The sequence below is a fragment of the Pristiophorus japonicus genome, chromosome 18 (assembly GCF_044704955.1).
Source record: "Pristiophorus japonicus isolate sPriJap1 chromosome 18, sPriJap1.hap1, whole genome shotgun sequence".
NCBI classification, from domain to species: domain Eukaryota; kingdom Metazoa; phylum Chordata; class Chondrichthyes; family Pristiophoridae; genus Pristiophorus; species Pristiophorus japonicus.
Window position 1 is genome coordinate 109,877,709 of NC_091994.1, and position 15,157 is coordinate 109,892,865.

Here is a 15,157-nt window from a genome sequence, read left to right on the forward strand (position 1 = left end):
AACATTTTTTTAAATAAAATTGTAATTCATGAAATTAAGGTTTTACCACCCCTCCCCAAGCCAGTATAAAACAACTTCGAAATAGTCACACAACGTACACACTTCGTCTCAAACAGATCAGGGTTGCAAGCACAGACCAATTGGGGGAGGGGGAAAGCAGAGCACCAGGCATGCACACGTGTACAATTGCAGTGTGCTCCGTTAAGTAACACTGACATTTGTTATCTTAGTGAGGAGCTGGCTGTCCTATTCGCTCATTGCACTGCTGTCTGTGTGCAGCCCAAGTGAAAGGGAACTACTTTTGGCTGGTCTCTCGCGTGAGCTTGAAGCCCATGCTGAAAATTTAACACATATTTGGGGGAAAATGTTGAAAATAAATTCTGTATTTCTAATCTTCATAGATCCAAATCCCATTTGTCCCCTTCCCAAAATATTGTTTGTTTTTGGTCTAAAACTTTGGGAAAAACATGACAACATATTATCATTATTTCCTTTGACTGAGATACCTTTCAAAATGTTATATCTTAATTGTTCATTAAAAAAATCATATAATGGATGGACCAACTAATTACATTTCTTTGAAAATGTGAACAATTAATTTCTGAAGCACAGTACTTAGTCTAGAAAAAGTTACTAGTTCAACCTTTTCTTTCTATTTTAATAGTTTAGGTCTCCATATAAATTGACAGTGTTGCGTTTGACATTAGTCGTGTGTTTTGCTTTAGACAAGAGTTGTAGAGAAATATTTTTCTGGACCGACACTTACGCTTGAAAATACTAGAGTTGTCAGTCAATCCTTGCAACACCATCTGGAATCAGCCAGGGTAAGTGAGATTCTAACAGATCAGTAATCATTTGTTAAACATTCTTAAGACTAGCTTTTCCAAACAGTTTTTTGCCTTGGTGTTTTTTTCCCCTTGCTGCGTTGCCACAAGATGTCACCATATCTTTTAAACTGCAGTGGTAATTAATATCATGACATGTTTGTGGTCCTAAAAGCATGGACTTAAGAATCACTATATGCCCACAAACTAGCAAGAAAGTCATAGTGAGATGTGTATTTGCTCCTTGCATAGCTTCTATGCGAAATTGTTAAAGTGGGCAATATAATAATGCAGAAAATGCAAACTGCATAAATCAGCATCTCCTAAAAAGAAAAAGCAGGTTAACAATTTGAGTGCAACTATTCATTTTTTTTTCCTTACTCACCAACCTTTCTATTGACCACATGTTTCCCGTTTGTTTCAGTATCTAGCATTTGCAGGTTCTTATTGAAATGTATAAGATTATGAGGGGGCTTGGCAAGGTGGATGCAGAGAGGATGTTTCCGCTGATAGGGGAGACTAGAACTAGAGGACATAGTCACAAAATAAGGGGCCGCCCATTTAAAACTGAGATGAGGAGGAATTTCTTAGGGTTGTAAATCTGTGGAATTCGCTGTCTCAGAGAGCTGTGGAAGCTGGGTCATTGAATAAATTTAAGACAGAGATAGATAGTTTCTTAACCGATAAGGGGTTATAGGGAGCGGGAAGGGAAGTGGACCTGAGTCCATGATCAGATCAGCCATGATCATATTAAATGGCGGAACAGGCTGGAGGGGCTCCTATTTCTTATACTCTTACTTTCCTGCTTATGAGATATTCATGAAATATCACTGAACAGAAAAGATTCTATGTAATCACTCCAAAGCCCAGGCTAAATAACTTTTGGACAAAAGCAAAATACTTTGGATGCCTGGATTCTGAAATAAAAACAGAAAATGCTGGAAATACTCAGCAGGTCAGGTGTGGAGAGAGGAACAGAGTTAACGTTTCAGTCGATGCAAGGTCAATGAGCTGAAACGTTAACTCTGTTTCTCTCCATGGATGCTGCCTGACCTCCTGAGTGTTCCCAGCAATTTCTGTTTTTAATTTCTAATAACTTTTGGAATGCTCAAGCTAATATTTATTTACTAGGCTTGCCTTGTTCTGAATGATCCACTGGGAGAGAATGGGGTGGGTAAGCCTGATTCAAGCAACTATTTGCAGCTTGCCAACATTAATAGCGACAGGAGTATCCAAGATTGCAGTTTGAAGTTCGTAATTCAATATCTTCTAATGTGTCATGTGCTGTCGCTGTGTGGGCGAAAACGGTTCTTTTGATGTGTACCTCCTCGACTAACATTGACAGTGGAACTAGTCTATATACCCCTACAGATTTGAATCCAGGTAATCTGCTAATGCCGTTTCAAACTAATGACAAGTGAGCCCTTTGCGCAGGCTTTTTAAAAAAAATATTGAACAGAGAGCGAGTTGAGTGACAAACTTCCAGCTTGTGATACCCTGTCTTTTGTTTTACAGACTGATCTCTTCAAAGTTTTGCACAATATTTTACTTAATGGTGAGACCAGAGAGAGTGCTTTAAATTACATGGCTGCAGTGGTAAATCGCAACATAAAGAAAGCACAAATGCAAGTAAGTGTAGGATGAATGCAAGTCGGTTGCACATGACACTGACTGGTTATCTCATTGCCCGTTTCTTGACGCTGTAAAATGACTTGGAGGCTGAGAGTGTGTTATAGCTGTGATCCTGTCGATTTTTTTGTAATCTTCTGAGCTTTGACTGACTGACTAATTATTGTAGTTTCATAGAAACATAGGAAATAGGTGCAGGAGTAGGCCATACGGCCCTTCGAGCCTGCACCACCATTCAATAAGATCATGGCTAATCATTCCCTCAGTACCCCTTTTCTGCTTTCTCTCCATACCCCTTGATCCCTTTAGCCATAAGGGCTACATCTAATTCCCTCTTGAATATATCCCTGGGATTTCCAGAGCTTCTGCTGAAGTTGCAGCGAGAGGTCAGAGGAGCTCCTGTGGAAATTTTACCCCTCTGTGTTTTGGAACTGGCTTTCAGCCAGTTGGGGTACAATTTTATATTGTGGGTTGCATCTCCAATTGAATTGTCAGAATTTCAGGAAATGGAAGTATGGTATTAAGTTTTTTTTTAATTGTTAAAGAATATTGAAAGTCAGAAATAAAAGAACATTTTGTTGAAGAATAGTGCCACATTTCATAACTGGAAATCAGAACTCAATGGTATGTGGAGCATTTTTTTAAATTTAAAAATGTATAATAAATTAATTTTTAATAGACAGATGACCGGATGGTATCGACAGATGGGTTCATGCTGAATTTTCTGTGGGTGCTGCAGCAACTGAGCACAAAGATCAAGCTGGAAACAGTTGACCCAATGTACATTTTCCACCCAAAGTGTCGCATCAACATACCAGCTGATGAGACGCGTGTGAAAGCCTCTATGGAAGATATTAAAAGCTGGCTTGCTGACCTCAGTAAGTAAATATTAAGCATTATAGAAACATTTATCAGAGCTCCTTTTTTTTTCTAAATGTGTATTTTTTTAAACTGACTGCAGAAGTATGTTTTCAAAATAACTAACCAATTTTGTTGTTTAAGAAAGTGTTAATATTTTTGCTTTTCCTCTAAATAGACGATCAGTCAAAGTTTGCTGAGCCAAAGTTCCCAACGGAATGCTTTTTCCTGACGCTACATGCACACCATCTTGCTATCCTACCAAGTTGCCGCCGTTATATACGAAGGCTACGAGCTATTCGAGATCTCAACAGGTAGGTAGGGGTTGTAAAAATAAAGACTTGCGTTAATGTAGCGCTTTTCGTGACCTCTGGGCATTCCAAAGCGCTTTACAGCCAATTAAGCAGATGGGGCCTTGGTTTAAAGTCACATCTGAAAGAAGGCAGCTCCAACAGTGCAGCACTCCCTCAGCACTGCACTGGAGTGCCAGTCTGGATTATGTGCTCCAGTCCCTGGAGCGAGGCTTGAACCCACAACCTCTGACTCCGAGGCAAGAGTGCTGCCCACTGAGCCACGGCTAATGCCTTGTATCCGTTCAGTTTTTATTTACAAAGTATAATTTCTAATGCAAATTGATTATCTGTAATATTCAACATTACAACTTGCTATTTTCTCGTAGAATGATGGGGATGCAATGAACCACATGGTTTTTCTGGAGTGGTAAATTAATTTTGTTGCCTATTTTATGTCTTCCCATATTGTGCACAATTTTGCATCCAAGAACACATCTACAGATGTATAAAAAGTATTTAGGTTAAGTTTCATATATCATAAAGTGGATGAAGCTGATAACCGTAGGCATTGGTGATGTAGCAAAGAATGAAGTTAAAATGCAGTTCGCTGGAGATTGAGAAAAATGGATCACAATTGTTCTGTCTCAAGAAACAAAATTGGCACACTCTTAAACATCGGCCCAGAAATTGCAGTCTGAGGCTTCCTGTGGGCGGTCGCCTCCGACCGAAATTGTTTTTAAGGGAGAATAGTACGAGTGCAGCTCCAACAACACTCGAAGCTCGACGCCATCCAGGACAAAGCAGCCTGCTTGATTTGCACCCCATCCACCACCTTAAACATTCCTTCCCTCCACCACCAGCGCACCGTGACTGCAGTGTATACCATCTACAAGATGCACTGCAGCAACTCCCAAACCCGCGGCCTCTACCACTTAGAAGGACAAGGGCAGCAGGCGCATGGGAACACCACCACCTCCACGTTCCCCTCCAGTCACACACCATCCCGACTTGGAAATATATCACTGGGTCAAAATCCTGGAACTCTCTTCCTAACAGCACTGTGGGAGCACCTTCACCACACGGACTGCAGCGGTTCAAGAAGGCGGCTCTCCACCACCTTCTCGGACGATTAGGGGATGGGCAATAAATGCCGGCCTCGCCAGCGATACCCACATCCCATGAATAAATTATTTTTTTTTACATCATATCGCACAGTTCCCATATACCTAGATATGAACAGCAGGCAACCTTAAACAGCCTGCTCATGTGGTTATAAAAGTATTTGCTGATCCACACTATTTCAATATGCTTTCTTTCACTTCAGTCTGTATATTGTATGTTGAGTTTTTTTCTTCCCTTATAGGACTGTTGAGGAACTGAAAAACAGTGAGAGTCAGTGGAAGGATTCTCCGTTGGCAAACAGACATAGAGAGATGTTAAAACGATGCAAAACTCAATTAAAGGTGCGTAAGAGTATCTCTGGGACTGATGCAAATTTATCACCATTGGTGCTTTCTTGTAGCCACTTCAGATTCCACAGAAGGAGATGACCAAGTTACTCCATCATCTACCTTTTGTTCTTGCATCATCATAACTGGGGGCGCTTTTTAAAAAAAATCAGTATCCAGTGACGACTTTCCTGGATTTTTTGGGTGATGAATTGGTTAAAAACTGATTTGCTCTTGACTTTGAAACCCCACCGCTGCTGAAATTCCTCAATGTTTCCTTGCCAAAACTCAGGACCTGAGATGTGTGTGCATGACACCCACAATGTCAAAAGGCACCTTGAAGGGTCTTGATGATGACTACAGCTACAATAATTACACAGTGGATACACTGCATACAATATACCATTCACCGCATGTACAGCTGAATTGAATTTAGCATCAGCTATTTCCTATTTCATTCAAACTTTAAACATACTGTTGTGTGCTATTTGAAACATTTCATGGTAGTACTCTACTTTTTGTGGTGCTCAGTCCATTCATAAATACTGTAAATGTAATTTACAGCTAAAATAGCTTGATGGCAAGGTTCCCCTTAAGCTGCGCAGTGCTTTGCAGCTCCCGCGTAGCCGGATCACCAGCATTTAAATCGGAAAAACCATGCACGCGCAGTACTTTGAGCTATGCAGCCCCTTAAAAGGGGCCGCCCATCCCCCGAAAAAATTGACGGAAACGTTGCTTGACAGTATTTTATGACCATGGAAACTTGTATTACATTATAACGTTTGGAACATTGCAGTGAAGTGCGTAAAAGTGGTGCCTGTGAACTGTGTAAATAAGTGTCAGTTGTCATTAAGCGTAACTGTATAGCGCTGTATGTATTGTGCTATATGGTGCTAAGTGGCAATGCAGCACAGTAAAGCACAGAACATATTTATGCTGGTTTCTTCGGCTCTTAACTTTTTAAAATTCTGATTTTTCTCCTGCAATTTGATGTTCGAAATAAACATGGGGGGTGGGGCATTAAAAATTGATTTGAAAGCTTCTTAAGTGCGTGTGGAGGCTATGCAAGTATCTGGAGGTGACATGGTGCAGTAGTGAAAACTGGAGGTCAGCATTGCGACTACGTAAGTGCCGCATTCATAAAACTTGCTTTTGTTGGGGAAAAAAACTGGAATGATGCCTCCCTGAAATCAATAAATACTTTAATTCTGCCTTGGTGTTGCTTCCAAAAATACAATCTACTCTTTTAAATTCAAGGTTGCTCAATTCAAATTATTTGATGGCTCCATTTTTTTAACATCAGGTTTCCATTTGACCGTTACTTATGTTGCTTAATTCAAATTATTGGATAATTTAATTTTCCAATGCAATAACAACTTTGAATTATCATTAGACTATATCCATAAGCTTGATATTTTAAATTACTGTAATTCTAGTTAAATATCAAAATACATGTGATTAGCTCCAAATAAGAGAAGAGCATGCACTTTATAGAGAGGGAAGATCAATTATGAAAGTAAATTAGCAAGAAATATAAAAACAGAAAATAAGAGTTTCTACAGGTATATAAAAATGAAGAGAGTGGCTAAAGTAAATGTTGGGCCTCTGGAGGATGAGACTGGGGAATTAATAACGGGAAACAGGGAAATGGCAGAGACTTTGAACAAATATTTTGTATCGGTCTTCACAGTAGAAGATGCTAAAAACATCCCAATAATGGATAATCATGGGGCTATAGGGAGGGAGGAACTTAAAACTATCACTATCACTAAAGACAAAATACTCGGTAAAATAATGGAACTTAAAGGCAGACAAGTCCCCTGGACCTGATGGCTTGAATCCTAGGGTCTTAGAAGAAGTGGCTGCAGAGATAGTGGATGCATTGGTTGTAATCTACCAAAATTCCCTGGATTCTGGGGAACCGGGTAGATAAGGGCGAACCAGTGGATGTGGTGTATTTGGATTTCCAGAAAGCATTTGATAAGGTGCCACATAAAAGGTTATTGCACAAGATAAAAGTTCACTGGGTTGGGGGCTAGATGGCCTACTCCTGTTCCTAATTCTTATGTTCTTATATATTAGCATGGATAGAGGATTGGCTAACTAACAGAGAGCCGGGATAAATGGGTCATTTTCTGGTTGGCAAACAGTGACTAGTGGGGTGCCACAGGAATCTATGCTGGGGCCTCAACTATTTACAATCTATATTAATTATTTGGATGAAGGAACCGAGTGTAATGCAGCCAAGTTTGCTGATGATACAAAGATGGATGTGAGGAGGACACACAAAATCTGCAAAGGGATATAAACAGGCTGAGTGGGCAATAATTTGGCAGATGGAGTATAATGAAGGAAAGTGTGAAGTTATCCACTTTGGCAGAAAAAATAAAAAGCAAATTATTATTTAAATGGAGAAAAGTTACAAAATGCTGCAGTATAGAGAGAGCTGGGGGTCCTTGTGCATGAAACACAAAAAGTTAGTATGCAGGTACAGAAAGTAATCAGGAAGGTAAATGGAATGTTGATCTTTATTGCAAAGAAGGATAGAGTATAAAAGCAGCGAAGTCCTGCTACAACTGTACAGGGTATTGGTGAGGCCACACCTGGAGTACTGCATGCAGTTTTTGTCTCCTTATTTGAGGAGGGATATACTTGCATTGGAGGCAATTCAGAGAAGGTTCACCTAGGTTGATTCCTGAGATGAAGGGTTTGACTTGTAAAGAAAGGTTGAGCAGGTTGGACCTCTACTCATTGGAATTTAGAAGAATGAGAGATGATCTTATTGAAATATATAAGATAATGAGGGAGCTCAACAATGTAGATGCAGGGGGGATGTTTCCACTCATAGGGCAATCTAGAATTAGGGGGGATAGTTGCAGAATAAGGGAGCGCCCATTTAAAACTGAGATGAGGAAATTCTGAGGGTTGAAAATCTGTGGAATCCTCTGCCCCAGAGAGCTGTGGAGGCTGGGTCATTGAGTATATTTAAGGTGGAAATACAGATTTTTGAGCGATAAGGTAGTAAAGGGTTATGGGCAGCGGGCAGCGGGCAGGGAAGTGGAGCTGAGGCCAAGATCAGATCAGCCATGATCTTATTGAATGGCGGAGCAGGCTCAAGGGGCTAAATGGCCGACTTCTGGTCCTATTTCTTATGTTCTCATGTTCTTATACAAGATCTTTCACAACCTCTGGACTCCCAAAGCACTTCACAGACAACAAAGTACTTTTGAAGTGTAGTCGCTGTTAAAATGCAAGGGAAATGCAGCAGTCAATTTGTGCACAGCTTGGTCCCACAAACAGCAGTGTGATAATTGACCGTGGCTATCAAGGGAAATCATGGATAGTATTAAAGCCAAGAAAGTGGCATACAAATTGGCCAGAAATAGCAGCGAACCCGGGGACTGGGAGAAATTTAGAACTCGGCAGAGGACGACAAAAGGTTTGATTAGGGCAGGGAAAATGAGTACAAGAGGAAGCTTGCTGGGAACATTAAGACGGACTGCAAAAGCTTCTATAGATATGTGAAGAGAAAAAGGTTAGTAAAGACAAACGTAGGTCCCCTGCAGTCAATCAGGAAAAGTCATAATGGGGAACAAAGAAATGGCAGACCAATTGAACAAATACTTTGGTTCGGTATTCACTAAGGAGGACACAAACAACCTTCAGAATATAAAAGGAGTCAGAGGGTCTAGTAAGAAGGAGGAACTGAGGGAAATCCTTATTAGTCGGGAAATTGTGTTGGGGAAATTGATGGGATTGAAGGCCGATAAATCCCCAGGGCCTGATGGTCTGCATCCCAGAGTACTTAAGGAGGTGGCCTTGGAAATAGCAGATGCATTGACAGTCATTTTCCAACATTCCATAGACTCTGGATCAGTTCCTATCGAGTGGAGGGTAGCCAATGTAACCCCACTTTTTTTTTTAAAAAGGAGGCAGAGAGAAAACAGGGAATTATAGACTGGTCAGCCTGACATCGGTAGTGGGTAAAATGATGGAATCAATTATTAAGGATGTCATAGCGCATTTGGAAAGAGGTGACATGATTGGTCCAAGTCAGCATGGATTTGTGAAAGGGAAATCATGCTTGACAAATCTTCTGGAATTTTTTGAGGATGTTTCCAGTAAAGTGGACAAGGGAGAACCAGTTGATGTGGTCTATTTGGACTTTCAGAAGGCTTTCGACAAGGTCCCACACAAGAGATTAATGTGCAAAGTTAAAGCACATGGGATTGGGGGTAGTGTGCTGACGTGGATTGAGAACTGGTTGTCAGACAGGAAGCAAAGAGTAGGAGTAAATGGGTACTTTTCAGAATGGCAGGCAGTGATTAGTGGGGTACCGCAAGGTTCTGTGCTGGGGCCCTAGCTGTTTACATTGTACATTACTGATTTAGACCAGGGGATTAAATGTAGTATCTCCAAATTTGCGGATGACACTAAGTTGGGTGGCAGTGTGAGCTGCGAGGAGGATGCTAAGAGGCTGCAGAGTGACTTGGATAGGTTAGGTGAGTGGGCAAATGCATGGCAGATGAAGTATAATGTGGATAAATATGAGGTTATCCACTTTGGTGGTAAAAACAGAGAGACAGACTATTATCTGAATGGTGACAGATTAGGAAAAGGGGAGGTGCAACGAGACCTGGGTTTCATGGTACATCAGTCATTGAAGGTTGGCATGCAGGTACAGCAGGCGGTTAAGAAAGCAAATGGCACGTTGGCCTTTAGAGCAAGAGGATTTGAGTACAGGGGCAGGGAGGTGTCACTACAGTTGTACAGGGCCTTGGTGAGGCCACACCTGGAGTATTGTGTACAGTTTTGGTCTCCTTGAAGGACATTCTTGCTATTGAGGGAGTGCAGCGAAGGTTCACCAGACTGATTCCCGGGATGGTGGGACTGACATATCAAGAAAGACTGGATCAACTGGGCTTGTATTCACTGGAGTTCAGAAGAATGAGAGGGGATCTCATAGAAACGTTTAAAATTCTGACGGGTTTAGACAGGTTAGATGCAGAAGAATGTTCCCAATGTTGAGGAAGTCCAGAACCAGGGGTCACAGTCTAAGGATAAGGGGTAAGCCATTTAGGACCGAGATGAGGAGAAACTTCTTCACCCAGAGAGTAGTGAACCTGTGGAATTCTCTACCACAGAAAGTTGTTGAGGTCAATTCACTAAATATATTCAAAAAGGAGTTAGATGTAGTCCTTACTACTAGGGGGATCAAGAGATATGGCGAGAAAGCAGGAATGGGGTACTAAAGTTGCATGTTCAGCCATGAACTCATTGAATGGTGGTGCAGGCTCGAAGGGCCGAATGGCCTACTCCTGCACCTAATTTCTATGTTTCTATAACCCGTGATTTTTTAAACTGATGTTAATTGAGGTACAAATGTCTGCCAGCGCACCGGGAGAACTCCCCTGCTCATTTTTGAGTAGTCTCCTGGGATCTTGGGATCTTCTATAAGCACGAGAGGGAAGATGGGGCTTTTTTTTAAGGTCTCATCCAAAAGATAGCGTGTGCTGCACCGAAATGTCAACATAGATTATGTGGTCAATACCAGAATGTTAAATGCACGCTGTTAGGATGCTAAGTTCAAATCCCAGATTCTTTTGACTCTTGATGCATAATGTCTCCTGATAGTTGTTTAAATTGGTTTCTCTTTTTTTTGGATTATCGGAATTGTGTGGCTCTACTGCACTGTTCCACCCAGTGAATTCTGTAGGTACCGAACTATATTAACGAGTTGTTAGTCCCGTGTAAATGACAATTTTGTAGCAATGGGTTAAATTGCTGCAAATAGTGTCGTCGTCATCATCATCATAGGCAGTCCCTTGAAATCAAGGAAGATTTGCTTCCACTCTAAAAGTGAGTTCTCGGGTGACTGAACAGTCCAATACAGGAATTACAGTCTCTGTCACAGGTACGACACAGTGGTTGAAGGAAAGGGTGGGTGGGGAGTCTGGTTTGCCACACGCTCCTTCCACTGCCTGCTCTCAACGACGAGACTCTAGGTGCTCAGCGCCCCCCAGGATGCTCTTCCTCCACTTAGGGCGGTCTCTGGCTAGGGACTCCCAGGTGTCGGGGATATTGCATTTTATCAAGGAGGCTTTGAGTGTGTCCTTGTAACGTTTCCTCTGCCCACCTGGGGCTCTCTTGCCTTGTAGGAGTTCCGAGTAGAGCGCTTGCTTTGGGAGTCTTGTGTCAGGCATGCGGACAATGTGGCCCGCCCAACAGAGCTGGTCGCGTGTGGCCAGTGCTTTGATGCTGGGCTTGTTGGCCTGATCGAGAACACTGATGTTGGTGCATATAGTGTATAAGATGATAGACTATAGTGTATAAGATGATGGTATGTGCTGATTCCCCAATGTGAAAGCATTACCTATTGTTTGCTTTTTAAAAGGCGTCTTAAACTTACTGGGTTAGTTGAGGATAATTTTGTATTTATGAAAAAATGTGTTGATGTATTCTTTGTATTTTACATATAGAAATTGGTGCGGAGCAAGGCCTGTGCTGATGCTGGTTTGTTAGATGAGAATCTGTTGAGGAGGTGCCTCCAGTTTTATGGCACGTTAATTCAGCTGATCTTTCGTCTGGTTGATCCGCGCTACCCAGAGTAAGTGTTGCGTGTGTGGTCTGCTCCATTTGTACAGAGATCTGTACAAGTTGCAATAGTCTTCCTATTTGTTAGACGTAGAATGGTTCTGTACCTGTGCAGTTAGATTTCCTCGATGTGGATTCATGTACTATAATGTGTTCCTGTGTACACTCCTACTGAACAACTTGAGTATAGATTTGCAAGAAAGCTGTGATATGGATCACCTTTATAAACTTGATCACCTGACAAATAAGAATTCCTGGCCCAATAATTTTTTTTTTCATAACCCCCGGGATATGAGTCTGGGCAGTAAGTGCTGCCAAGGTATTTGGTTTAATGGGTGAGGAACAATACTTGGTTTAAGGAGTGGGGAACAAGAGAAGAACTCCTGAGCCAGCTTCTTTCCTTGCCTAACATGCTAATAGTCGAGGTTTCTGGATTGCAATCTGAAGCAGGAACCCCAGCTGATTTTTTTTCCCTCTTTGTCCTCCTCTGGTTTGCTCTGGGCCACTGAAGTTAATTGTTGTAGTTTGTAAATGTTGTAATAATAAACCGTTCATTTATACCCTTCATCAGAGGATCTCTGTCACAAGTGAAGTTCTTTTGAAGTGCAATAGAATCATAGAATGGTTACAGCACGGAGGGAGGCTTTTTGGCCAGTCGAGCCCGTGCCGGCTCTCTGCAAGAGCACCTCAGCTAGTCTCACTTCCACTGCCCCTTCCCTGTAGCCCTGCAAAAAAAATTTCCTTCAGCTACTTCTCCAACTCCCTTTTGAAAGCCACAATTGAATCTGCCTCCACCACCCTTTCAGACCGTGCAGTAACCGTTCTGTAGGCAGACTACTTAATTCTATTTAAAAGTTCCTTCCAAGATATTTCAAAATTTGAAATATGCTATTAATTCATTCTAGCTATAGAGCAGATTGCACAACATACCAACACTAAATCGTGTTTAGAACCTGTTTAGTTAGTTCAGAGCAGGTTGGCAATTTGTGAATTTATTTCCTACACCAGCCGTCCTTGTTGTCTTTCTGTCGATTGCTGTTTGATTTATTGACCGATTTGTATTGGCATTGTGCTGAGTCCCGGCGGATTCTTGTCCACTTAGAATTGGTTGAGATTGGTACCAACTTTATTTCCAGTTAGAACTGCCATAAGGGAGGGAGGGCTTTCATTCCAGCAGCATTTGGATTTGAATGCAAGTTCCATATCACTGTGCCACCTATCTCCCTGTTTCACATTCTCTTAAAATTGAGCAGTTATGAACTGTGATTGAGTTCAATGAATGGAACAACTGGAAGAATGAACTTTGCTGTTTGAGTTTTACTTTTTTAAAAGTCAAACTCCAGAGTCAACATTTTATTCTTTACATAGGATATACAGCACAGAAACAGGCCATTCTGCCCAACCAGTCCATGCCCGTTTGTATGCATCCATGCTATTCGCCTCAACCCCTCCCTGTGGCAGCGAGTTCCACATTTTCTCCACTCTCTGGGTAAATAAGTTTCTTCTGAATTCCCGATTGGATTTCTTGCTGACTATCTTATATTGATGGCCTCTAGTTGTGCTCTTTCCCACAAGTGGAAACACTGTCTACTCTTCCATAATTTTAAAGACCTCTATTAGATCACCCCTCCATCTTCTGTTTTCAAGCCTGTTCATCCTTTCCTGATTGGTACATTTATTTGACAATAAAGTCAAACTAGCACTGATCAAATGGGTGTTGCCAACTGTGAGTTATTTTGATCTTGTACTTTTCACTAACTACAAGATTGCTGAATGTTTTTTTTTTCTCCTTGCAGCATGACCCTGCCCCTTAACCCAGAGATCCCCAAGGTGTTTGCAGCATTGCCTGAATTCTATTTAGAAGATGTTGCTGAATTTTTGCTGTTTATTGTACAGTAAGTAAATGTAATTCCAGCAGCAGTAACACTGTGGGGTTAATTCTTGGGAATACTTGGTCACCAGTGCGCTCGTCAAAACAGGCTCTCTTTCCAACATGGTTGGTCAACCTCCAGTACAAAGGACCACTACTGCTCTAGGAGAATTGGCCGCCACAGTGTGCTCAACTAGACTAAGGTTCATATGATTCTCTCTCTACATGTCAAAGTCTTAAATCTAGTACACAGCATCATCAAAAGTATTTTTTTTTAAGGTGGGAAGCTAGCCGGTCAATTCTCGCTGGTTTTCAGATCTTGGTCGCCTGGTCTCCTCCCCCACCACAAGGAGGAGCCAGGAATTTGCAAGGAAGAATTACCTTCTAATTGACCCCTGCATCTGCCTATTTATACAACGTGCCAACATTTCTGGTCACCACATTACAGGAAAGATGTGATTGCACTAGAGAGGGGATTTACGAGGATGTTGCCTGGACTGGAGAATTTTAGCTACGAGGAAAGATTGGATAGGCTGGGGTGGTTTTCTTTGGAACAGAGGAGGCTGTGGAGAGATTTGATTGAGGTGTCTCAAATTCTGAGGGGCCTGGATAGAGTAGATAGGAAGGACCTATTTCCCTTGGCAGAAGGGCCAATAACCAGGGGGCATAGATTGAAAGTAATTGGTAGAAAGATTAGAGGGGAGTTGAGGTCAACCTTTTTCACGCAGATGGTGGTGGGGGCCTGGAACTCGCTGCCTGAAAGGGTGGTAGAGGCAGAAACCCTCATTGCATTTAAAAAGTACTTGGATGTGCACTTGAAGTGCCGCAACCTACAGGGTTACGTACCAAGAGCTGGAAAATGGGATTAGATTGGATAGCTTTTTTTTTGTACATTTCTATGCTCCTAGAGCAGGGATCTTAAAGGGGAGGGCCAGGTTACACACCGTTCCATTTTAGCAGCTAAGCAGAGCAATCGTGCTCCCCCACCGAAACAGGAGCAGGACATCAGCTATGGGGAGTAAATACTGTTACGTGCTTTTGAAGGTTAATCCAAATGACGCAAGTTAATGGAAGAAAAGTCAGCGAGGAGGAAAGAACACTTCATTCCCCCCCCCCCTTCATATAACCTGAATGCAAGCATTTTTCTTTACCATTTACAATGCAAATATACAATGCAGTACTTTAAGTGTGTGACTAATTTCATTGTAAAGCCTTTTACTGTTCTGCTATGTAACCTAACATTATATAGTGATCAAAATTTGTAAAACCCACCACACCGTATTCTTTCATGCTACTCTCTTCAAACCCAGCCATGGACACCAAGACAATTTGTAGTGCTCACTGTCACCCTAGCTGAAGCAAGCAAATTCAGCACAAAGCGGGATCTGGGACTACCTTGCCGACCTCCACACAACGTAACACACGTACCCACTGAGCCTTTGGGCTCTGCCAGTTTTGTTGGTGTAGTCGCCAAGTAAATCAGCAAGTGGCTATGTACAGCAGTGCTTTAACCACCCCATCCTGTATTGCACTTCCTCAATGTGTGCTTTGTGCTGTAGGATGAATCGGTTAGTTTTAAATTCACTCTGGCATGTACTTGGAACTGGTTTAAAATTGAGCGTTTGTAGCGCTTCAAATAAA

The 15,157-nt window shown here is 41.8% G+C and overlaps 1 protein-coding gene across 3 annotated transcripts in view; it reads left to right on the forward strand.

Moving 5' to 3' along the window:
* Positions 1–15,157, forward strand: part of ube4b (ubiquitination factor E4B, UFD2 homolog (S. cerevisiae)) — a 97,933-nt gene that overhangs the window by 58,867 nt on the left and 23,909 nt on the right. For 2 of the 3 annotated variants that reach the window (XM_070860537.1, XM_070860539.1), the window contains 7 exons: positions 726–824; positions 2,340–2,453; positions 3,133–3,331; positions 3,490–3,625; positions 4,968–5,067; positions 11,532–11,659; positions 13,443–13,541. In XM_070860537.1, the coding sequence (XP_070716638.1) occupies positions 726–824; positions 2,340–2,453; positions 3,133–3,331; positions 3,490–3,625; positions 4,968–5,067; positions 11,532–11,659; positions 13,443–13,541 (875 nt within the window). The remainder of the gene's footprint in view (positions 1–725; positions 825–2,339; positions 2,454–3,132; positions 3,332–3,489; positions 3,626–4,967; positions 5,068–11,531; positions 11,660–13,442; positions 13,542–15,157) is intronic. The other variant, XM_070860538.1, reaches the window with a different exon arrangement.